This window comes from Syngnathus typhle, linkage group LG21 (assembly GCF_033458585.1).
Source record: "Syngnathus typhle isolate RoL2023-S1 ecotype Sweden linkage group LG21, RoL_Styp_1.0, whole genome shotgun sequence".
NCBI lineage: Eukaryota > Metazoa > Chordata > Actinopteri > Syngnathiformes > Syngnathidae > Syngnathus > Syngnathus typhle.
The window spans coordinates 5,175,412-5,197,241 of NC_083758.1; the positions used below are offsets into that span (position 1 = coordinate 5,175,412).

The following is a 21,830-nucleotide window of genomic DNA, read 5'->3' on the forward strand; positions in this document are numbered from 1 at the left end:
AGACAAGGGAGGCTTTCCTCATTGCGGTTTGGGGGAGGGGGGACGGGGGTGTTGTTGGGGTGTCAGATTGGGACCCCCTCCACCCCTCCAGCAGTGAAACATGAGGCTTCACTAGCTGCCGTCATCACATGGCACATGGAAATTTCCACTCAGGCTCCTTGCTTGTTAAATGGGAAGGGTCTCCATCTCTTGTTTCCAATAGTCCTCCTCCTCCTCCTGCTTTCGCTGCTACTTACAACTGCCTTCCACTCACACTTGGTAAGCCCTCTTATCGTCTTACTTTTTTTTAATATCCCGATTGTTGTAATGCTCTCGAATGGCTCACTTAACATGTGGTTTTTTTTTTGAGCGACGTGATTAAGATGAATGCAACAGTAGCGTTTCCTGCAGGGTGGCGCCGTGCGTAAACAAAGCAAAAATAATTCTAGTAACTCATTTAGGGAATTAAAACAACCCCCGGTTAAGCTATTTGGATTCAAGCGGTTGAGTTAGTTTTATTATCCCTTACCTTCCGAGCTCCCCGTCCCCCCCCCACACACACACACGACGCGTTGTAGAACAAAACAAAAAGGTTCTGCCTGCCTGCCTGTCTGCGTGGGGGGCACATGGCGTGGAGCTAAACACGCTTCTGTCCAGAGTCGATTGAGAAATGTGGATGGCAGTTTTTTTATGTAACAGGAGAGCTAATAATGTTGTGACTGCAATCATGAGGTCCAATGTTGGTGCTATTAGCGCAACTCGAGACAGTAAAACCCTTTTTTTTTAAGCCGCCTAATTTAACTCAATGATTATTTGACTCAATGTACATTTTCCGTGCACTTACTGTATTTATGTAGACAGTAGAAGTTTTGCTACTACAAATAAATGTAATGCTACAACTAACTAAGAATGAATGGCCAAAATGTATTACATTATTATTTATTATATTATATATATATATTTATAATCATTATTTAATGTGTTCATAAAATCGACACATGGGTAAAAATGCTTATATTCAAAATTATATATATATTATTATTATATATTATTTATTATATTATATATATTTATAATTATTATTTAATGTGTTCATAAAATCGACACATGGGTAAAAATACTCAAAATGATATTTGAAGAACAGCTTTGATTTTCACAATTGAAGTTTTTTTAAAGTGTTAAAACTAAATGTCTTTCTATACATTTTCCAAGTTGTCGTATACTTTTGGCCTACATTTTCTCCAGCGTTCCATTGTGTTGCTTATCTGCAGCGTGTTTACACTGGTTTTAAGCCAGCCGGTATGAAGCAACGCACCCCTGACCACACAAAGACGAGATCCACTTTGGAAAATGTAAGGAACATCTTGAGCATATTTGAGCGGCATGTTCAGCCTATCGTTGCCATTCTGCTTGCTATTAATACATGGTGATCATGCAAATATTTGCCCCTGGCCTACTTTACCACGTTTTTCCAGTCAGCATTGACCTAAAAGACAGTTTTGTCTCTATGAAACATCTGGATAAATGACATATTTATTTCGGTACTGGGCGAGGATATTACGTCATAAAATCCCACGGAATCCGATAAAAGTTTTTAGCAGAAATGAATTATTATATGAGCGAAAAACGAAACAATCTCCGTCCTATTAATTGCTTCAAGTTATTGTCGAGTGTTGCGGTTACACCTCAGCAATGAATTTAGCAGCGCGGCGCCGAGCCGATTCATCCGGGGACGAATGCGTAACTTGTCAAGACGCGCCTCGAAGTCATACATCTCCGTTTCCAGGCCCCCCTCGGAAGTGTTCATGGAAGGTGGGCCACCCTGTCTCTTCTCGTTTTAGTGACAAGCAGCCTTGGAGGTTGGCTGGAAGGGAGGGGTGGGGGTTCAAATTTGTTTTCCTCTTTTCCACATGATGGTCAGAGGTCACAGGTCAACCGCAAGGGCTCAGTGTGTCGTTTGAGATCTTGTAAACACGGCGAGATGTTGGGCCACACAGCTGCTCGGAATCCACAATTAACATGACGCCAGAGCTAGCTTATTCGTAAACACAAATAGCAAGCGGTGCCGTTGGCCATTAGCGCGACATGCTAACTAGCCAAGTGTCAACAATGACAAATAAAAATCAAACTTCTTTATTTGTTTTCAACAGAATAACATGGGCTATTTGTCAACTTCATACTTTAAATAAAAGGTTGAAGAGCATTTTTATAAGGCAATGTCCTTAATAGAAGCTGTGTTTGCTTTTACAGCACTCTGCTTTTGCATTTTTAGTACAAGGCGCCCCAGCACAATGGATTGAAAAAACATTTTAAGTCATTCTTCAACTCTCTTGGCGAGCCAAGGAAAACCGGGCTGGACGGCTGCCTGAGCTTCTTGCAGCAAAGCGAAAAAGCCCGCCGCCATAAATAATACACAAAATGACTTAAGCGCAAGCTTGACCATAAGTTACGCAACAGGTGACAAAGGAGAAGTGTCAGTTGCCAAATTACATTAAGCCAGTAAACACTGAGCCATTGTAAGGAGGAACATAGACGCGAGTAGGGTTTCGTTACAAAGATAAACAAGTAAAGCAAGAAAATGACTACTCAAATAAAATTCTAAGATTGTACTATTCCGTTTTTTTCTTTTTGGCAGAGCACTTTGCACGGGGATGTTAAATAAATAATCCAGACACCGTCAGGATCTCCCGCACTAAACCCGCTAACCCTTCGGACGAAGGCAAAGAAGGCGTAAAAGCACGTCGCTGCCGTCACGTTGAAGTTTGCGGATCAATGCAAAGCGATAAGAGGAAGAAGTCACAAACAAGGTTAGTGCACATGAGGTGCTCGTACAAAAGGTCAAGTTGAGGTGGCTGTTGTTGTCGTTGCGTGACGCCATTGGGAGAGTTTGTCTATGTTTTGACGTCCGAAATGAAGTAGGAGTTGTCACGGCGATGATAGATTCCTCCCACGTGGAGAGACGGTTAGGAGGTGATGGGCGTCACACAAGCTTTGTTTTTGACGACGTGGCACTTGGAAATTCGGGAGCTGCCTGATTCCAGCAGATGTGTTGAAACAAAAAAGTGAATCCCAAAATCTTTGCTCACTTATATCATAAGCTGTTATGTCATACGGACCTAGCGGTGGCTTAGCAAGCACGTTCGCGGAACACAGGATCCAGAAATATACGTCGTCTCAGACCTGTGAAATTCTTCGAGGCTCCGCGGCCACTGTCAAGTCTTCGATAGAGCTCTCAAGGACTTTAACAACCTACTGAAGAATGATTCCCAAGATCAAGTGACTTTTGATTTTTTTGAAATTCTGTTTCATTAGATCTGCTGTTTCCATGAACTGCCAAGGTAAATAGGCTAAAAGATTGCTTTGACTAAAATGACTTGGATTAGACATTCACCTTGTGAAAATGGCTAATAGGTCATCAGGGACAGTTGGTTAAGGGTCTACAAAAAAAAAAAAAAAAAATGAGGAAGCGCACCCTTGAAAGACTGCCTGTGGTGTTTACACAGAACCTATCAATGGTGGTAAATTCCATGGTGGTGTGTGAATATATATATAGCAATATGGTGTTTCATAACAGGGGTGTGTCAACATAGGTGATGTCCTTGTTGCTAGGTAACTGATCTTCGAGTCTTAGGTTGTTCTTTTTGTTACATCACAGCATTTTCAATTTCCGTCATCAAAACTGGAGGACTTCAATTATTCATGCCTTGCCGAACGCCGGCATTGTCCGTCGGTATACTTTACGGCGCCTCGTCCATCCCTCGCCCCTCCCCTCCAGCTTTCTGGTCACAGGTGATTGGCTGAGCATTTGAAGTTATCTCAGGAATGTCGGTGGAGTGAGTTTTGGTGTAAAATACCGCCGTGTGTAACTTTTTGGGCTAATAGACCCCAGACTCTCTTTTCAAATTAGCTAGTTGCTAGATCGGATCTTTTTAACCGGCAAGGTGGCAACTGAGGATTCTCGGGAGTTCACTGTATGTTCTGCCTGTTTGGACATCACGACGAGATAACGCCTCATCCCTGACATGTACTCGACCTTGGGCGCAGCGACATTCGCTGCGCCCGCTCTGATTGGCGGAGCGGCGGCACGTCCTACTTGTGTGGCTCGTGCCTGGCAATGCAGCTGGCAAAGGAAGATCATGTGACTTGTCACGTGATCACTTCACGCCAGGCAGGACAGACCTCACTAGTGTGTGATCCTGTCCGACGCTTATAATAAGTCATCATAATGATGTTATATTTCTTTTCTGAAGAGGTAGTTTGTGAGAGTGTGTGTTTAGAGGCCAGGCAGGGGTGGAGGGGGTCGATTCTTATGAGCGTGCTCAAAAGGAGAGCCCTGTCCTGATTGGGTGACCGAAGTCCTCCCTCCCCCCTTTTAAAAGCGTCCCTTCTCACCTGAGTTAGAAAATAGCTGCAGCTCCTCGACCCTTCACTTCTCTGTCACCGTCCGACTACTAAAACGTATTTTTGGCTTAGAGAAAAAAAGCGGTCCAGATTTTTTTTTTTTCCCGCAAGGAATCTTCTGAGTGAGTAAGTTTTGGAATATGTTAGAGATGAGCTTTTTTTTTTTAAGGGACATTATTTGTTGATGCATGATCTGGCTGCGGAGTAGTGGCGAAACAAAAACACAGCTGCTTTGCACTTTCCCGACAGAAAAGAATTTTGCACTCAAGTAGTTTGTTGGCTGATGCAAGACATTGCTTGGGTGGAGAAGGTCAGAGGAAGTACTTCTAGAAATGAAACTAAAACATTTTACATTGCTTCATTTATCTGCCGGTCAGTCGCTAATGTTCAGTGAATATTAATCGCTTTGACTCGTTTAAATTTGAGACGTTTTGTCGCGATGCAGAACTCGTTTGCGGCTGACTGACGATTTATTAATGCTTGCCAGTTATATAAAACCTGTCTCCGCAAATTAGGTCAGTGTGTGACCCTGGTGACATTTCAAATAAAATACAGCGGCTGAAGATTGGAGTGGAAACTTTCCAGGGTACAAGGATTGTTACATCTTATGTTTCTTAGGACACATTTGCGGCTTTCCCAATGAATCTTCCGCGGCCGCTAGTTGCACATGTGTATTCCAGATGTGGCCCAGCGGCGTACATCAAAATGTTATGTGTCAATTAGTCTGACATGGCTAGGCAAGAATAAATATGAAATGATCAAATTGTGGAGGAGGGAGGGGAGGGGACGGGGTCTTTAGGTCCAAGAGAAGCTAACCCAGTCAGACAGGTTAACCCTCTTGGTGTTGAAAAGTCAACAAGCAGCCATTAAAAAGCAAGGCAGAGGTGATTAGGGGGATTTCTGGGTACGGTTGTTAAAAGGTAACACGTGCAATCGCCATCGGTTTAAACGGCGAAGCAAAAGTGTGTTCAATCGAATCAGCGGCGAGGGTCAGGCGGTTTGATTTTCACTTCCCATGACGTCAGTTCATATGTTGACTGTAAACATGCGATGTGTATCGTGATGCAAAGACGTTTCTGCTGAGCGGTTTAAGACAGTCGGGAAACTTGGAGTCGGGCTCGGGTGACATCATCTACCATAGCGTCGAATCTGGTGCCGATCCAATTTAACCTTGCTCGACAGAGGTTCATTCTCGCTCTAGTCTAAGAGCTCTTTGTGAGTCCTGACACAGCAATTTGTGTTACACTGAATCGCTACATTACGTTACATAATAACGATGTTAAAGTGGAAAATGTGAAGCTTGTCTCCTCCCCCTGTGGGCCGACGTGGACAAGGGGGCCCCTTGATGGCCAAAGAACATCTTGCATCCCTGACCTAGTTTTGGGATTTGTTGGTGAAACATCTATTTTTGTTTTTAGAATCACGTTTTGGAGATAGAGCACTCAAGCAAGGGTTAAAGGAGCACCTTGCGATCGTCGAAACCGTCAAGTAAGCATTGGAAATCCTCGTCCCGCGTGAACCGCTATGCCGGGAATTGTGGATCGCATGGAGCTGAGGAAAGTCGCCACGGAGGCCGACGACGACAGCACGGACAGTTTGGACCGTTTCACAGAGACCATCGATTCCGAAAAGGCTACCATCAACAGGTGAGCGCCGTGTGCATGAAAAACCTACGAGCAATTTTTTAAAAAAGCGCTTTGTGCCTTTGCAGTCAGTTCCTGGACGATATGGACGATGGCGAGAGCCAAAAGTTCCTGACGAATGGATTGATGAAGAAGAAGAAATATGAAGAGTATCATGAAGAATATGTAAGGAGACAAACAATTGATCAGCATCAGATACGATCATCAAACTATTTGATTGACTCCACAAAATAAATCTTTTTTTAAATCCGACCAGCATCCAGGCCATACGTCCTTCGGAATGTCCGTCTTTAACTTAAGCAACGCCATAATGGGCAGCGGGATCCTGGGCTTGTCGTACGCCATGGCCAACACTGGCATTGTATTGTTTACGTGAGTATCGACGTAACTTGCCAATGACAATACGAATGGACACTCAGGCATCGATGATGGAATACATATTGCATCATCATTTTTCCTTCTAGACTCCTACTCATCGCTGTTGCCATCCTCTCCTTGTATTCTGTGCATTTGCTTCTAATGACGGCGAAAGAAGGAGGTTGGTGTTTTGGTCACCCTTAAAACAAGGGATCGCATATTCAGTGGGTGATTGTCAACAAATGATTTCGCAGGATCCCTCATCTATGAAAAACTGGGAGAAAGGGCGTTTGGTTGGCCGGGAAAAATAGCGGCGTTTGGATCGATTACAATGCAAAACATTGGCGGTAAGAAAAAAAACCGATTCGGGAAATAAACGCTAGCAAACGCTGAATTTTAACGTTATGTCTTTTTGCAGCCATATCTAGCTACCTCTTTATCGTGAAATACGAGCTGCCGGAAGTTATTCGGGCGTTCTTGGGTTTGGAAGAAAGTACCGGGTGAGTGAACGTTATGATTTTGCGATCACGATCGGAATTACTTCCGATTCTAACCTATTTTTTGGGGGGGCATTGCATTTGCAGTGAATGGTACCTGAACGGAAACTACCTGGTGATAATTGTGTCCATTGGAATTATTTTCCCTTTGTCGCTGCTTAAAAATCTGGGTAAGTACCCCTAATAATCTGGATGTCAAGATGTTAGTTGTCGCCGTGCGATTGTAAGCGATACGTCGGGCATCCACGCAGCTGTCTGTAATCGAAAGTAACCCAACACCGTTTCTCAAGTCTGCTCTGGCAAATGCAACTTTGAGCAAGTCAGCTCCATCACTCACATTTTATGGGCCGGGCTCAGTCTTCATTCAGCTTGGCTAGATATGTATCTCTTGGCATGATTGATAAACTGTCCTAACCCTAACCCAAACTGCCCCTCCCATCTTTTATCCATCTATTTTTGGTTATTTGACCTACATCTGTGCCCCATATCCTGGAATAGACATTCAAATAGATTTCCAGCTGTTTATAGGAAAAGCAGAGGAAAAAATAGCCGCGATATCGAAGCTGTCTTGTCCGAGTGTCTACAAATATTTGATTTTCGTTGCAGGTTATCTGGGCTACACGAGTGGTTTTTCTCTTTGCTGCATGGTGTTCTTCCTGGGAGTCGTAAGTTTACTTTTAGAAGAAAAAAAAATTCACGGATTTTTAGCGTTTGCGTCAAATCACCAAGGTGACCTTACTATTGCTCCCAGGTGATCTACAAGAAAACCCAGCTCCCATGCCCGCTTCCCTTCCTGAACCACGTCTCAGCCAACTTAAGCACCAACGCCTCGCACATGCCGGGCGTGTACGCGTTACACAATCGCTCGGCGCAAATGGACTTCTCCCGGGCGGACGTATCCCCGGCCGTCACCGATAGCCACATGGCTTCCACCGGTGTCCATTTTGAGCCGCAGCACGACGACGAGGATATGTGCACGCCCAAATACTTTATCTTCAACTCACAGGTAGGCGTGCTATTTGAATAAGATTTTTTTTTACGAAGGTGAAAAGGTGAAATGTTTGCTTAAGGTGGGCTTGCAGGGTGTGTTGTGTCTTTTGTAGAATTTGTGGCCTTTGTGTACCGTTGAGAACCTACACTAACATCTCGAGTAGACAAATAACCTACCACCTGTCTACAATTTGGTCTCCAGACGGCGTACACCGTGCCCATCCTGGCCTTTGCCTTTGTGTGCCACCCCGAGGTGCTGCCCATCTACAGTGAGCTGAAAGAGTAAGTGTACACGTTTCCTTTCCAAAACCGTTGGAGAACTAATTTGTCGTTTCTGTAGTCGCAGCAGGAAGAAGATGCAGACCGTCTCCAACCTGTCCATCCTCGCTATGCTCATCATGTACATGATGTCAGCACTATTTGGCTACCTCACTTTTTATGGTAAGACAACCCGACAACTGATCAGTACCTTAGCATTCTTAGCATTAGCATAGTCCAAATTCAAACGCCGCGACATGGGCTCGAGGATTCAATGTCATGTCTGAACAAATTTATATTCTGTTACGTGTTTCACAAGTGACTGTTTCGAAACACAGACAACGTGGAGGCGGAGCTTCTTCACACCTTCACCAAGGTTTACAAGTTTGACACCCTGCTACTGCTGGTGCGTTTGGCTGTCCTCACTGCCGTCACGTTGACCGTCCCCATTGTGCTCTTCCCTGTAAGTACCACAGAGCAACTTTGCAACTGTTTGCTTGACTCAGAAATAGAAAAAAAAACCTATAAATACTCATAATTGGGACCACATTAATGTTCTTCTGTCTTGTGATGAAATGCCTCAACAAACAGACAGGGGGCACAATTGCCTACCAACACTTTTGCTATCCGCACTTGATTCCATGTTGAGTAACTAATAATCCTCTGATGGTGCTGCTCATAGAAAACCCCCCGGATACATTCATTCACATAGTTCCTTCCCAAACATGGGCAGGGGCTAAATTTAGCTTGGTTTTCATCCGACCTCAAGGATAAAGTTGGCTGCTGACCAAGAGGAAGTGTCACGACCTTCTTTTAGCCTTGATCACATAGCAACTTTGCGAGTGTAGAAGGTGCACGCAGCCAGTAGGTGGCAGCAGCAGCCTTGTTGTCATTGAGTCATCAACTGAGACAGCGGCCATTGTTGTGAAAACACATCACTGTTTTACATGGGGACTGAGTGAGTCATAAATCAGGGTGTTTACATTTTCGCCTTGTGACTAAGCACCCTCGGATAGACATTAGCACAAAGCCGCATTCACATGCGGACACACTTTCCTTGCATGACATTGTGGATTGAAATGGAGATAATGTGTCTGAGGGTGGGGGGGGGGGGGGGGGGGGGAGCAAGAAGATGACCCCCACCCTTCCTTTCTTTTCGCAATGGAAGTTTACTGGATCAGAGTGGACAGTGGAAAAAACCTCACCTTGACCACGGTGCTAAGGGCGTTAGGGAACAATGCGTCAAACCTTTTTGTTGCCTTATTTATAAATATTGGAAACCCGACTGGGACTAAACGGAACTAAGATCTCACAATACTTCAGACTGATTATTACGATCTTATCTTATGTTGCCGCTGTCTTGACACATTTTGGGTGTTACAAAGTAGCAAGAATAGATAAAAGAACAGATACAGTCGGCCATCTTGTGGAAGATATTCGTTTTGCCCGTGCTTGATATTGACGAACGAAATTGCCGTGTACCGGGTCAACCTTGGCTTCAGGTGAGACATCAGATGGAAAGCGGCAGGTTGTCTCCGTGCCAAGTTTCCACCTGACATTTGAGAATCTCTCCTTGAATCCTCGCCGACCTTTACTTTGGTTGTCGACCTTCAACGAGAGATTAACATTGGCTTTGTCCGCGACCGACTGTCCTCGGCCCCCGCGGTCAAGTCGTATATACGCGAGAGGGCAAATAACGCCAGCGCGTGCGTGTTTAGACGGCACAATGAGCGTGTGTACGTTGGTGTGCGTTCACGTGACGGTAGATACAAAAAACGGAGGCCGGATCACGGAGGGCTTTGGCGGGATTCAGTGCATTATGAAGGGGCTTTACATGGAGGCAGACATGTCCCAGTTCTCAGGCTCTGTGAAGAATTAAAAATCAATTTTATGTGCTAAATATCAATTTAAAAACATGCTAGCTTTGGCGTCTCGGTTTCAAGGCAAGACGCATTCGGGTTTGCATCAGATTTTAAAGGGGCGGAATTTACTGACTAGACATGAGAGTCTAATTACGGTGACTAATGGATCCCTAAGAACATTTATGGTGATTGTTTTGAGCATACGCCAAATGAATAATTACGATCTTTGAAAAAAAAATTAGCCCCCGCCCCGAGAGCATTACACTTTGTTTTGTTTTGACTGCAAAAGATGAAGTGAAAATGCATCAATCTGGTTGTCGTGCTTGACTTGTTACGTTTTATATATATATATTTTTTTTTTAAAAAGGGGACTTTCTGGGCAATGTTTCAAAAAGAAATGAAAGCTGTGCATGTTTACAAATGCTTCCGAGAGGTTTGAATAATCCGCGTGGCGAAATCTAGTTACGCTCGGTTTTACCGGTTCGACTACATTCTCACCGTTTGTATGTGTACGTTTGGAAGAAAGTGGGGGGTTGGTGTCTGACAAGTAAATAGCAAGAGTCAAAAGTGTACAAATATCACACGGTGTACTCCAAAGGCTTCGCGCCAGGTAACAGTTGGGCGCCGAATAGTTTGGAGCCTCGGAGAGAAATGCCCCGTCCCGGTTCGACTTTTCCGAGCCTGGTTATGCAACAGCTGGTGGGAGTTTTTTTATTCTAAGGGGGATGAAATATTTGTTAGTATCTCCGATAACTCTTCACCGCTTGACATCTTTTTGGTAGCAATCCCAGAAAAGCCGATCAAAATGAAGGTCACTTGGACTGGAGAAAGGATGACTTTTTTCTGTTGTTGCCGTATATGCTCGCTGAAGAGTCAAAAGGGACAGGAAGCAAGGGCGGTTGAAAAAATAAACAATTAACTGTCATCTACGGTTGACACGCCTCCACCCGCCTTCCTCTCAGCGCCTGGCTGATGCAACCTCACAGTTGCCTTGCACGGCGCCGGCTAATCCCTTTTTGAAATGGGCGCCCCCAAGCCTTGGTTCTCTTCGCTAGCTTGCGCTACGGGCTACACCTGATACAGACGACCTTTCACCCACTGGGGGTTGGATCGAGCGGTACCGGGCCTCTTAGCGAGGATCTGTGCGCTCGCTGTTTCTTTTAACATTTTTTTTTTCTCTTTGCGCAAACGTACACATAACATTTGACACACTTCGGTCAATGCCAAGTGTGGGAATGAGGCTCGGGAGTGACTCAAGACAACCGAGGCTTGATTCATTCTCTCTTCCTTATCCTGCCAAATCCCGATAAATAGAAAGTGTGTTTTTTCTCCCCACAAAACATAGAGAGCAAGTCATTTTTACAGTATAATATCAATACAATGCGAAGGATCAAATATTTTTTAGTGTTTCTGCGATTATTTCACATGTAAACGCCCTTATGAGAATAGTGTGTGTGTGTGCGCGTGTGTTAACGGGTGTACGTCACCGCGACAACGCTGCGCGACGTGTACGTTAAACGATATACCCAGGAATTTTAATGATGCCTTTGGTCAGTTTGTGTGCATGTCTGCGGCGCTTCTCTATAATTTGACATTTTGTGAAGGAAGTGAAAGAAGATTAACTGCTTCATTATACTGAAGTAGAAGTTTCGGGTATCTGTAATTCACTTAATTTTCTGGTGACTTTCTATTTTTACACCCTGGCATAGTTGGAATTTATAGTTTGTCGGAATACACGATTCAGTAAGATGCTCGAGAATATTTAACCTCCCGATTATTTTATTGTTCTTCCTAAAAGGAATTCAATAATAAGCAAAATTGCATCCTGTTTTTTTTCTTCTGTCCAGATCCGTTCCTCCATCACCACTTTGCTCTTCAGCGGCCGAAGTTTCAGCTGGCCTCGCCACATGCTAATCGCCGCCGGCATCTTGTTCTTCAACAACATGCTGGTCATCTTCGTCCCGACCATCCGAGACATCTTCGGCTTCATTGGTAAGTGGACCGTAAAAAAGATAAGACGAGGAGGAAAAGCACACCCATGGGATTCTCACATGTGAGGTCCGATTAGTAGCTTCGGGTCAGAGGTTGTTTTAGTGAAGAGAAAGTCTACAAGCTTAAAGCCGGTCGCGTGAGAAAATCTTCTTGGCACTTAAGCACCACCACATTAAACATATAGCTAATCTTTTCAAGTCACTCTAAATTCATACAGGTCGTGATACTTTTCTGAACTCCCGCTTTTATTTGATGTTCAGGTTCCTCGGCAGCGACCATGCTCATCTTCATCCTCCCTGCGGCCTTCTACCTCCGCCTGGTGAAGACCGTACCTTTTCGCTCCCCACAGAAAATCGGGGTGAGTCCACAATATGCACCGTCAGCGCTTTCTCAACATATCCTCTTTCCGAGTACATACCGGCAGGCGGGGCCCGATTTCAAAATGTGACTCGTCAGAAATTTCACCAGAAATCCCGCGGTGCGTCCTCGCTCCTCCAAAAGCATTGAGTATTTTTTGTTCTGGTCTCGCTCCCCAGGCCGCCGTCTTCTTGGTTGTGGGAATCGTCTTCATGATTGGCAGCCTGACACTCATAGTTCTCGACTGGATCCACAATCCACCCGGTTCCAGCGGGGGGCACTAAGCGAACCACCTCTCTGACCTCCCTGGAGCTCAGTCCCTCCACAAACATATATTTACCACAATAGCCGGACATGTTCTTCAGACTTTTCAGATTGAGTTTTGCTGTATTTTTGTTGTTTTAAAAAAAAAGAAATTCTGGAAGACGCCGAAAAGCATCGTCGCGGCAGTTATGAAGAAGCTGAACGAACACACATTTGTCACCTTCCAAACGGCCGCCTGGGCCAGCCCGCTTCCGCGCACTTGAGGTCCGAGTCCACGGCCCTCTCAAAAAACCCGGAGCACTTCTTCGCATCGCTTTGCGGCGTCGGACTAACGCAACCGCTCGGTGTCTTTTTGCTGCTCTCTTCAATGTGAACGATCGCGAAATAGAGGCTTGCCAAAGTCTGCACGCACGTAGGGAACCATAACGCTAGTCAACCGGTTTTAGCTTTTGCACGATGAAGCTGCATCAACGTCAAACATCGGAGACGTTTCCAGTATTACGGCGACGGGGTGATTTGAACAGTATATGTATATAATTGTCGACTGAATGTTGTACATAATACAGAGAATCTGCTTCGGGCACTTGATGTATGGCTGGTCAATGAAAACAAAGCATGCTACTTTTAGTAGCAATTAGCAATTGAAATGTTTTGTCGAGATATAGTACACAAAAAAAAAAAAAAAATCATTACTGTCACTTATGTGATGAGTATTTTCAACCCGTGCCATATGAAGTCAGTCGAAATGATCGGGCCTATCCATGAATGCGCCGGTGCCTTTATTGAACTAATCAGCATTTTTTTTTTAATCCGACCAATCTTTTCAAATCGTGCCTTTACCGGAATTGAATTGGCTTTTATTTACTGGTGCCTTTACGAAGAACATCAACGATGAAATTGTGCTCTCGGTGTCGCACCCAGCCAAAGTGGACAATATTTACAGATCCTTTGGGGATCTTGATACATGAAGCAAAGTGATATTTCAAATGAAATAGTGTTTATGTGCATGTTTCTTTTTTGGGGGATTACACAAGGTCTTTTTGGACAATTGTATATGCTCTGTAAATAATCGTTATTTTATTGTACTCTTGGCTCTCATTGTCTGCAAGAGCGTCGTTGAGAGTATCTTCTGCAATCCAATGTTTGTTTTAGTATATATATATATATAAATATAAATATGTTTAACATGCATTTAGATTTTTTTCTTGCTGTATGACAGTAGGTTCTTTTTTTTCCTTTTATTGTATATTTGTAGAAATATTGCCTGTTCGTGTCATGACTTTTTTTGTTAGAATGTCACATTGGAATGATCGGAATAGGTTTTCACTAAATACTAAACACAGTCTGTAGCTTCTTATCTCTTGCCGGCCAACACTGGGTTCAAGGTTAGGCTACCTGTGAGCAATACCGAGGCGGAAAAAAAAACAAGAAAAGGTCCACCAGGCTCCGCCAGGACAATCAATGCTCTGATCTCACTGTGCATCAACTGCTGCCATAGAAACACTTGGGAAGGTATTACTTGAAACCTTGGAAAAGCTTTCCACAGGCCTTTTAACGTCAAAACAGCATCGTGATTGAAGACTGAAGGGTACACTCTCCTAATTATGCCGCCGATTGCAGTTCGATTGGGTTTTTTTTTCTCTTGCAGTCACGTCTGCTCCGCCAAAGTATCTCAGGTATTATTAGTTTGCATTTGGTAGTGTCATTAAATCTTTCGCGTGATTGGAGCCGATTAGCCGCTCATGGTCGAGTGGTCCGAGCAAGTATTGGTCAAAATAAAGAACAGAACCGCTCCTCCATTGGTTAAGCCCAATGCTGACGGCAAATTTGTAACCGTACCCATTCAAAGGGCATGTCTTTGTATCTGTGATGCTGTTTTATTATGAGGAATAAAAATGTGAAAAAAAAGGCATTTTTTGTGTCTATCCATGAATCAGCAAGATTTACATTGGCAGCGTTGCGATTACGTAAAAAGCTTACGCCGTTTTGCCATCGTTTCCATATTTCTGACATAAGCGTTCAATGTTCTCGGGGATTTCGGATATCGGTGTTCTTGTCTAGCTTGCAAGCGGCCATGACTTGTAGCACCAACTCGTAAAGTTGAGGTGGAAAAAATAAGAGTTAGATCATCTCTTGTTGGATTAGTTCGTCTCAAAGAATTTCATCGTTTGTGTCGTTGTCGACGCAAGCATTCTTGGAACTCGTCCGATTCGTCGTCTCGAAGAGCGAAACTCGACGTGACTTGAACGAGATGTCACCGTGACCGGAGAACACGCTGAAACCACTTACCCGGGTGCAAGATGACACCGGGCTAAACTAGCAAGGGCAAGCGCGCAGAGCACATGTCAATTAGTAGAAGGTCGTTTATGTGTGTGAGAAAGCACAGCCAAAATAAAATCCGGGATCTCTTTGTACGTATTCACGACAATAATCAAGGTACACTTATTCTCTGTATGCTGCAAACTAAAGTAACTTCCCTGGAAAACCGTGATTTGACCCTCACACGAGAATAAAGGTGACAGATAGCGTAAATAAACTACCACTCCACGCCTACATCTGAAACTACAACAACGCGCACACTAGGCCTCTACAAACATCGACATGACCCAGCAGGGAAAAATTGCAGAAGGCCCTCAAGGCGATGCTTTGTCAGATCTTCTGCAAGGCAAGGTGCCACGCCCTCCGCACACCCAGCCCCCCTGAACCTCTCCCAAAAATCTCCGCACATTTTGCCCACACAGTCTTCTCAAGCAGCACCTGTTGCCACAGTGGCGCCAATGCCAACGTTTAAATAATCAGGGCGCAGATATTAAATGAACATGACCTATATTCTGAAACTCTTGGCCGCTTCACGTGCGACAGCTGCTCGGCCTGGTCAAATGCGGGTCAGCTTGACTTACTAGGACATGCCATTACCAAAAGTTTGGGCACCCCAGGTCATCGAAACTACAGAAAGAGAAAATGGAACGCTATCATGTTAGCCCGTACAGACTTCATGGAACATGCCCTTGTTTATACATCAATTGATATCCCCTATGTCCATTCCGGGACAGACTAAAGGTGAGATTTGTCATTAACGTCTTCAAAAGCAAATGTGGGTCACATGCCAGCACAGGGCTGAGTCATAAATCTGCTTACAAAACACAGAGATGGCGTCAGCCTCCAGATATTAATACGCATTTTGTGCTCAACGGAATTATTTCATGTACTCTTCCTTTTCTCCTACTATTTTCCAAACGTTGATTCGTCGTCATTTATTTATGTCAATACAGCGCAATGAAATTGCCGAGTCGTTAAATAAACACTTGTTGGGTTGAATGACAGACAATTAAGCTAACGCTACACATGTCGAGTGACATGGTTAATTCATATCTGTAACTGAGATAAAAGGCTAGCGATCCAGCTGTCTATCTGCCAAAGATCAGGAAAAACTCAATATCATCTTACCTGAAGACGGGCAGTATTTCATTTCTTGGGGTGGAAGTCATCAGCTGGTCCATTTTCAAAGTGACATAACTTACCTTGACTCATCTTGCCCAATGGCGTAAATCACAGGTGTCAAACTCAAGGCCCGGGGGCCAGGTATCATTTTATTTGATCAAATTGTGCATAAATTTGTGAGTCATTACTATAATTGCAAATTGTCTTAACTTTTAATAATATATATATTTTTTTTATATTCGACCAGTTTTTACTCGTCTGACTTGAAAACGAGTTATTTGTCAGTTTGCTTTGTAGCTTTTACTGTATATATACATTTATTTAAATTGACGTAATGGCCCTCCGAAAGAAGCTATGACTACACTGCGGCCCGCGAAAAAACCGAGTTTGACACCCCTGGCGTAAATAAACCGAATAAATAGCGACCACTGTTTGCATTTTTTGCCTCAAGGGCCTACGAGTCAACGAGTCGCCTCCTTACAGCATTCAGATATCGGAGCTCTCCTCAAGGACGAGCCCAGAAGCTATTTACAATTGCTCCTATCAGGAACACATTCAATTCGGAGTACTATACAATAACCAATAGAATCATGTGATGAATCATGAGTAGTTATCACGAGAAAGGACAAAGCAAGGATTTGTGTAAAAACATTGTTGTGTTAGCACACCCATAAATGTCAGTGTCATTGAATGACATAGCAAGAAAGTGATTTATGGTTAAGAAAAATATAGATCCAAGTGGTTGTCTGTGTATGAGAGAGCGAGAGATTACATAAGGTGCAAGCTTTTGGTTGGCTGGCATCTCCCTGCGTGTATTAATACAGTGAAGGGAGACACATGACGCGGCAAGGCTGCAAAGCGTCGTACGTGTGTGCGGGAAGGTGACAAATATCTCTCTGGTCATCGGAGAACCAGGTGACCGTATGTTTCATGTGGCGCTACGTGACATTTGACATGAGCGAACGTACGAGGTGTCTAAGACATTGGTGTTATCCATGTTTCGGTAAAGGCCTCGTTTGAAAAGGTCAACTAAATAAACAGTGTGTGTTTTCTCAAGATGACTTTGGCTGGACCCTACCTGAAGTCGCTTCAGATTCAGTTCCCAAAAGTGACTCACGTCCTCTCAGATACGTGACAGCTGGCGGGTGTCAGAGATCTGAGGCTGGGATTGGAATTCGCTCGCCGGCGCTGCGAGGAACAGCCAAGCCGCACACCAAAGAACATGTCGGCACTGTGAGAGAAACAGCGTTTTACTGTGAGGGGGTAACCTTGCCGACCTGAAGGTACACAGAAAAGCAGTCGAAATAGAAGTCGCCAAAAATTCGTTTTTCTTGGATCCTCCATTGGGCAATCAGTGGGGTTGTATGAGTGGCAGGACAACAGACTCCTTTCCAAAACAATATCGTTGGACTTTCCCAAATGTAGAGCAGGGATTGAAACTGTCATTTAAAAAGGCTTACCCAGGTTATTTTGATATTACCCGGGAAGAAATATGTACATTATTGTACGAGTGGGGTCGGCGAAATAAAGTCGGGATGGAATTCATAATGAAAATCGAAACGGAAATACGTTCCAGTCTGGCTTTAAAGTCAACAGCAATAAAATTGTACTTTGAATTTGTGTTTGCTCAGCTGCTGGAACCACGATGCACCCCCTAAGGTGATTTGATCGATTGGGAGTCGATTGGGCTGAGAATAGTCTGTACATTCTGACTTGCAGTTCTGTATACACAAGAATGCCTAATTCCATGAGCTCAAAGGGAATTTGCAACAGAATTTCTCCCTCAGGGGCCCATCTGGGTGCATATTAGGAGAGTCAAGCTAGTAGTCAGCAGGTTTGGTTTGTATGATGACGCCGTAAGGAAAATGAATTTCAAGGAATCAAATGCGGTTGAAATAAGGAACGACTTTTTTTTATTTTATTTTTTTTAATCAAGTCTTTGAGGAGCCAAACGAGACAATCAAGATCAGGAAACAGATTAGCATGTTGGCCAAATGTCTTTGGGCTTAACTCCGGTTAATCGCGATCAGAAAAGCCGGGTCGCCGTGGTAACCCGCCAGGTTCGATTTCGAGTCGCTCAAGCTTGTTCATATATCGTTGTTCGCGTAATGTTTCCGAACAAGGTGAAGGTGAGCTGGGGAAAGCAAAGACGCCAAGCAGAACATGCTGAGCGCTGCAGGATTGCGTAACTGCAAGGTTGCCGGCAGTCATCGTGACACAGCACAGATAAACATATTTATAAAAATCGCTATACCTGACAAACAATTATTGAGAAGAAACATATCAATAAAGCAATTTGAAGTCTTGACATGATTCTAGATTATTAAATCCAGACTACCAATAACTGAAATTTGTCCTCTGTGAAGGGGGAGGGGCTTCGCTACCTTAGATTACATCAGTGCTTCTCAAATAGTGGGGCGCGCCCCCCTTGGGGGGCGCGGTGCTATTCCTGGGGGGGCGCGTGTGACCCTGGGGAACAGGCTTTTTTTTTGGCAGTACTAGAATAAAGTGTAATTGCGCGTTTACTACAGCAGGGGGCAGTGGCGCTCTCATTGTTACTTCTGTCACGTTTGCGACAGTGCAACATTTTACGACTTACAAGACAAGTTAGGATAGTCACGGTGGGGAGGGGGGGCGCGAATAGTTTTCTTCTTGCTAGGGGGGGGCGTAACAGAAAATAATTGAGAAGCACTGGATTACATCATAAAGGGCTTCTATAAAAACATTGTATGGGAAGCTGGACAGTAAGTGGATTATATTTTTATTGAGCAAATGTTGGCTTGGAATGTTGTTCGCCGATCAAGTTTATTAAGGACAAATTAAAATGCTGTGTAAATCATTTCAACTGCATTTGAGCCTTGAACTTTACAAAATTTCCTCCATTTTTTTTTTTTTTTTTGCAAAGGGCAACTCAATTATATTTATGTCAAACCAAGGCAATATTTATTTATGTCAAACAAACCCAAGGCAAAAAAAAAAATCATATTTGATTAGAGTGGTTCAAATTTGGAGCCTTTCTGACTTCTTGTCAGCCCAGATGGTCATGAAATAAATTTGATGAACTCTGTCACACTTGTTGCAACCTGCAAGACTGGCTTGATGCATACTTGAGCTTCTAGAAAGCGCAACAATACCTTATGTGGGTCACGCCCCTCTCAATAGGATGTCAGATGTAGTTCTTATAAGGCGGGATGTATTTTCCGTGCATTCACGCCAAGCTGAAAAGAGGTCAAAATAAAGAAGACTTATTAATAAGCAATAAATGAACTCTTAGGAATATTTCATTCCAGTGGCTCATTTTAGTGTTGAGGCAAGGATACTGTTCAGATTTGGCGTCAGTGTGAGGGAAAAAAAATTGCATAACAGTGTCGGACTTGTACTGAAAATTGCATAATATCCAGTGGGACCACGATGTCTCCGAAGCGCGTACGTAAGAAGCGCAAGGTAGCGTGCACACTCGAAAACAATCGCTCAAAAAGTGCCGTCTCGCTTGTCGAATGCCAAAACTAGAATGTGTCTGCGGGCTCAGCGAGGCAGATGACTCCACCGTAACGATAATGCTAATCGGGATAATATCAGCAGGGCTGCTTAAAAAAGACACAAATATTATGACGGAGAATTCCGTTTGTCTCATATTCAGCGGGTGTTGCGTCAAAAAGGTTCAAAGTTTCCCTCAAGTGTCAATTTAAGTCACAATTGCGAAACCTTTTTGTTCCTCTCGACTCCTCCGCCTTCAAATCTAATCTTGTTCTTTCTCAGTTACGCGGAAGAAAAAAAAAAAAAAACAGGGACGCACATGACATTTATCTCTGAGATATGCATGTGCGTGGTAGTCTTGTTTTTTTTTTTTAATTAAATTGACAAATTCTGAACATATTTTGGCTCTTCTGGTATTCTCCCTACTGGTCATGATGGCAACACCTCTTCCCGCCATCAGCCAGCCACCATCTATCCTTCTCACCTCCATCTGTGTTCAAACAGGAAACCATCATCGTGAAAGCATGTTGCTGCACTTCCTGTATCGGCGTATTGTGATATAGTGAGAAGCGCCGAATGCGGACAGGAAGTCGTTATCGGGGGGCAGACTTCGCCTGTTATGTGGAAGCTTATCTCTAAGAACCTTTCTGAGAGGGGGGGGCCCTTATGTTGTCACCGTTATGCAAAACGTTTATGAAACGGAGCCAACTCAAAATTGGACTCATTGAAAACTGCAAATTTTCAACTAAGATACAAGAGATACATAATCCAATAAAGTTGAATTTGAGTCGACACGATTGTCAGGGGCACTCGAGAGAAACGACGCTTTTTTTTTTTTTTTGATGCAGAGACGTGACTGACACGCCAGAAAAGAATAAGTATAGGGAAGGGACGAGAAGCGGCCACATCAGATACGAGGATCCCTGCAGGCTAATAACAAGTCACGAGTCTCACTCGCTTTGAGTGGTGTGTGTGTGTCTGTGTGTGTAATTCCAATGCCCTAGCATTACCCTGCAGTGTAAACTTAACCACCCCGACGTACCGACTCCATCCAAAACCTTCTCGCCACTTCTAAGAGGGATGCGGACACTCGTGCGACCGCGTTTTCTCGAGTTATTTTTGTTTGGAGAAACGACTTTTTTCCCATTTGATCGGCGCCGTCTCGACTTTTGATATTCGCGGCTTGTCGAGATAACGCTCATTGACTATTGGGTATTACTTTCACTGGTGTTTATGACTTTGGGTGTAGTTTATGGCTGTATACTACAACGGAAACAAATCATAAAATCCTGGATATAATCCAAAATCTAACAAGTCACTAACGGGTCATTTTGGCGGGAATAAAAAGATTTTAAAAAAGTATTTTGCGCTCCAAAAAATGCAACGGAAGCAATAAACGGCCATTGTAACGGTGTGACCTCTGACCCAATTCTTTCCTCCCTCCGACTTGGTCTGAGCTCCACTGTACAAAAAGCGCCACGGCGGAGGCCAACGGGGGAGTCAGCAGGTTCACAGGGCAGCTCTCGGGCCATGTCGGGTGAAAAGTTTTTCGCAGAACGAGACGGGCGGCCTCCGTCGCCCTGCTGGCCCCCCCCCCCCCTCCCCGTTTGTGCTCCTGTCATGAAGAATGCGCCCGCTAAACCACTTTCCCACCGCAAAGAGGATTACTAAGGTAATGCCCACATATCAAGGGATGCTCTGGCACTTTTCGGACATAGGGCAAGCCTCACTTAATAACTCACGGAGAAAGCTGGGCGGGATTTTCCGTGCGTCTGCTGGGCGCTACCGTGAGAGACGATTTGGCTTTTATTTTCAGTTTACAAACTCCCGTGAATATGAGAAACGCCGCAAATTGGGCACGTCAACATGTTAGTTTACTCGCGACGGGTGAAAACACGGCAGCTAATCCTGTGATGCTTGTTTAACCCCGCCGGCTTTCTCACCTACGTTACGCCGGCGTGTTTGGTTAACGAATGTTTACGTAGCCGGCGTCGGGATTCACATCCGATCAGGATCATCGGAGCGTTTGGTGTGTGTGAGGGGTGGGTGGGTGCGTCGTGACAAGGTTTCCAAAAGATAACCTACTTCCTCTATGGCCCACTTGTTTGCTTTACAGTCTGATGCCCACCAGCTTCCTTTGTGTCCCTCGTGGATACAAGAAAAAAAAAAATGGCTGGCGTGTTTCACGTGGTCTGGTGTCGAACGTAAAAACAGACGAGTCAAACATGCGGGCAAAACAGAAATTAGCACCGTCTATTTTGGGAATTTTCCATTTCGACGGTACACCGAGTTATAAGGCGCACGACATGTTC

General features: G+C 44.2%; 2 protein-coding genes across 11 annotated transcripts in view; one reads left to right on the forward strand and one right to left on the reverse strand.

Moving 5' to 3' along the window:
* The window catches only part of LOC133145194 (zinc finger protein 835-like), a 43,881-nt gene that overhangs the window by 21,273 nt on the left and 778 nt on the right, over positions 1-21,830 (reverse strand). Inside the window, exons 2-3 of one of the 5 annotated variants that reach the window (XM_061268411.1) lie at positions 19,176-19,259; positions 17,120-17,272 (exon numbers count right to left, since the gene is read on the reverse strand). Coding sequence is in view for 1 of the 5 variants with exons in the window: in XM_061268419.1 (XP_061124403.1) it covers positions 16,048-16,069 (22 nt within the window). In the remaining 4 variants the exon portion in view is untranslated. Of the gene's footprint in view, positions 1-16,047; positions 16,126-17,119; positions 17,273-19,175; positions 19,717-21,830 lie in introns of those variants that run through there. The other 4 variants (XM_061268421.1, XM_061268410.1, XM_061268414.1 and 1 more) reach the window with 4 other exon arrangements.
* On the forward strand, positions 100-14,512 carry slc38a4 (solute carrier family 38 member 4). 6 transcript variants are annotated; one of them, XM_061268432.1, is made up of 18 exons: positions 128-258; positions 1,251-1,331; positions 2,615-2,786; positions 5,799-6,026; positions 6,092-6,188; positions 6,280-6,395; positions 6,488-6,561; positions 6,635-6,727; positions 6,799-6,880; positions 6,965-7,047; positions 7,484-7,542; positions 7,629-7,883; positions 8,070-8,149; positions 8,208-8,308; positions 8,464-8,588; positions 11,835-11,979; positions 12,240-12,337; positions 12,516-14,512. In XM_061268432.1, exons 4-18 carry the CDS (start codon positions 5,905-5,907, stop codon positions 12,618-12,620), a joined length of 1,635 nt encoding a protein of 544 aa, XP_061124416.1. In that variant the 5' UTR covers positions 128-258; positions 1,251-1,331; positions 2,615-2,786; positions 5,799-5,904; the 3' UTR covers positions 12,621-14,512. The 6 variants fall into 6 exon arrangements, with proteins under 6 accessions (XP_061124414.1, XP_061124417.1, XP_061124416.1 ...); XM_061268433.1 differs by lacking the exon at positions 1,251-1,331 and having other exon boundaries at positions 117-258; XM_061268431.1 differs by lacking the exon at positions 2,615-2,786.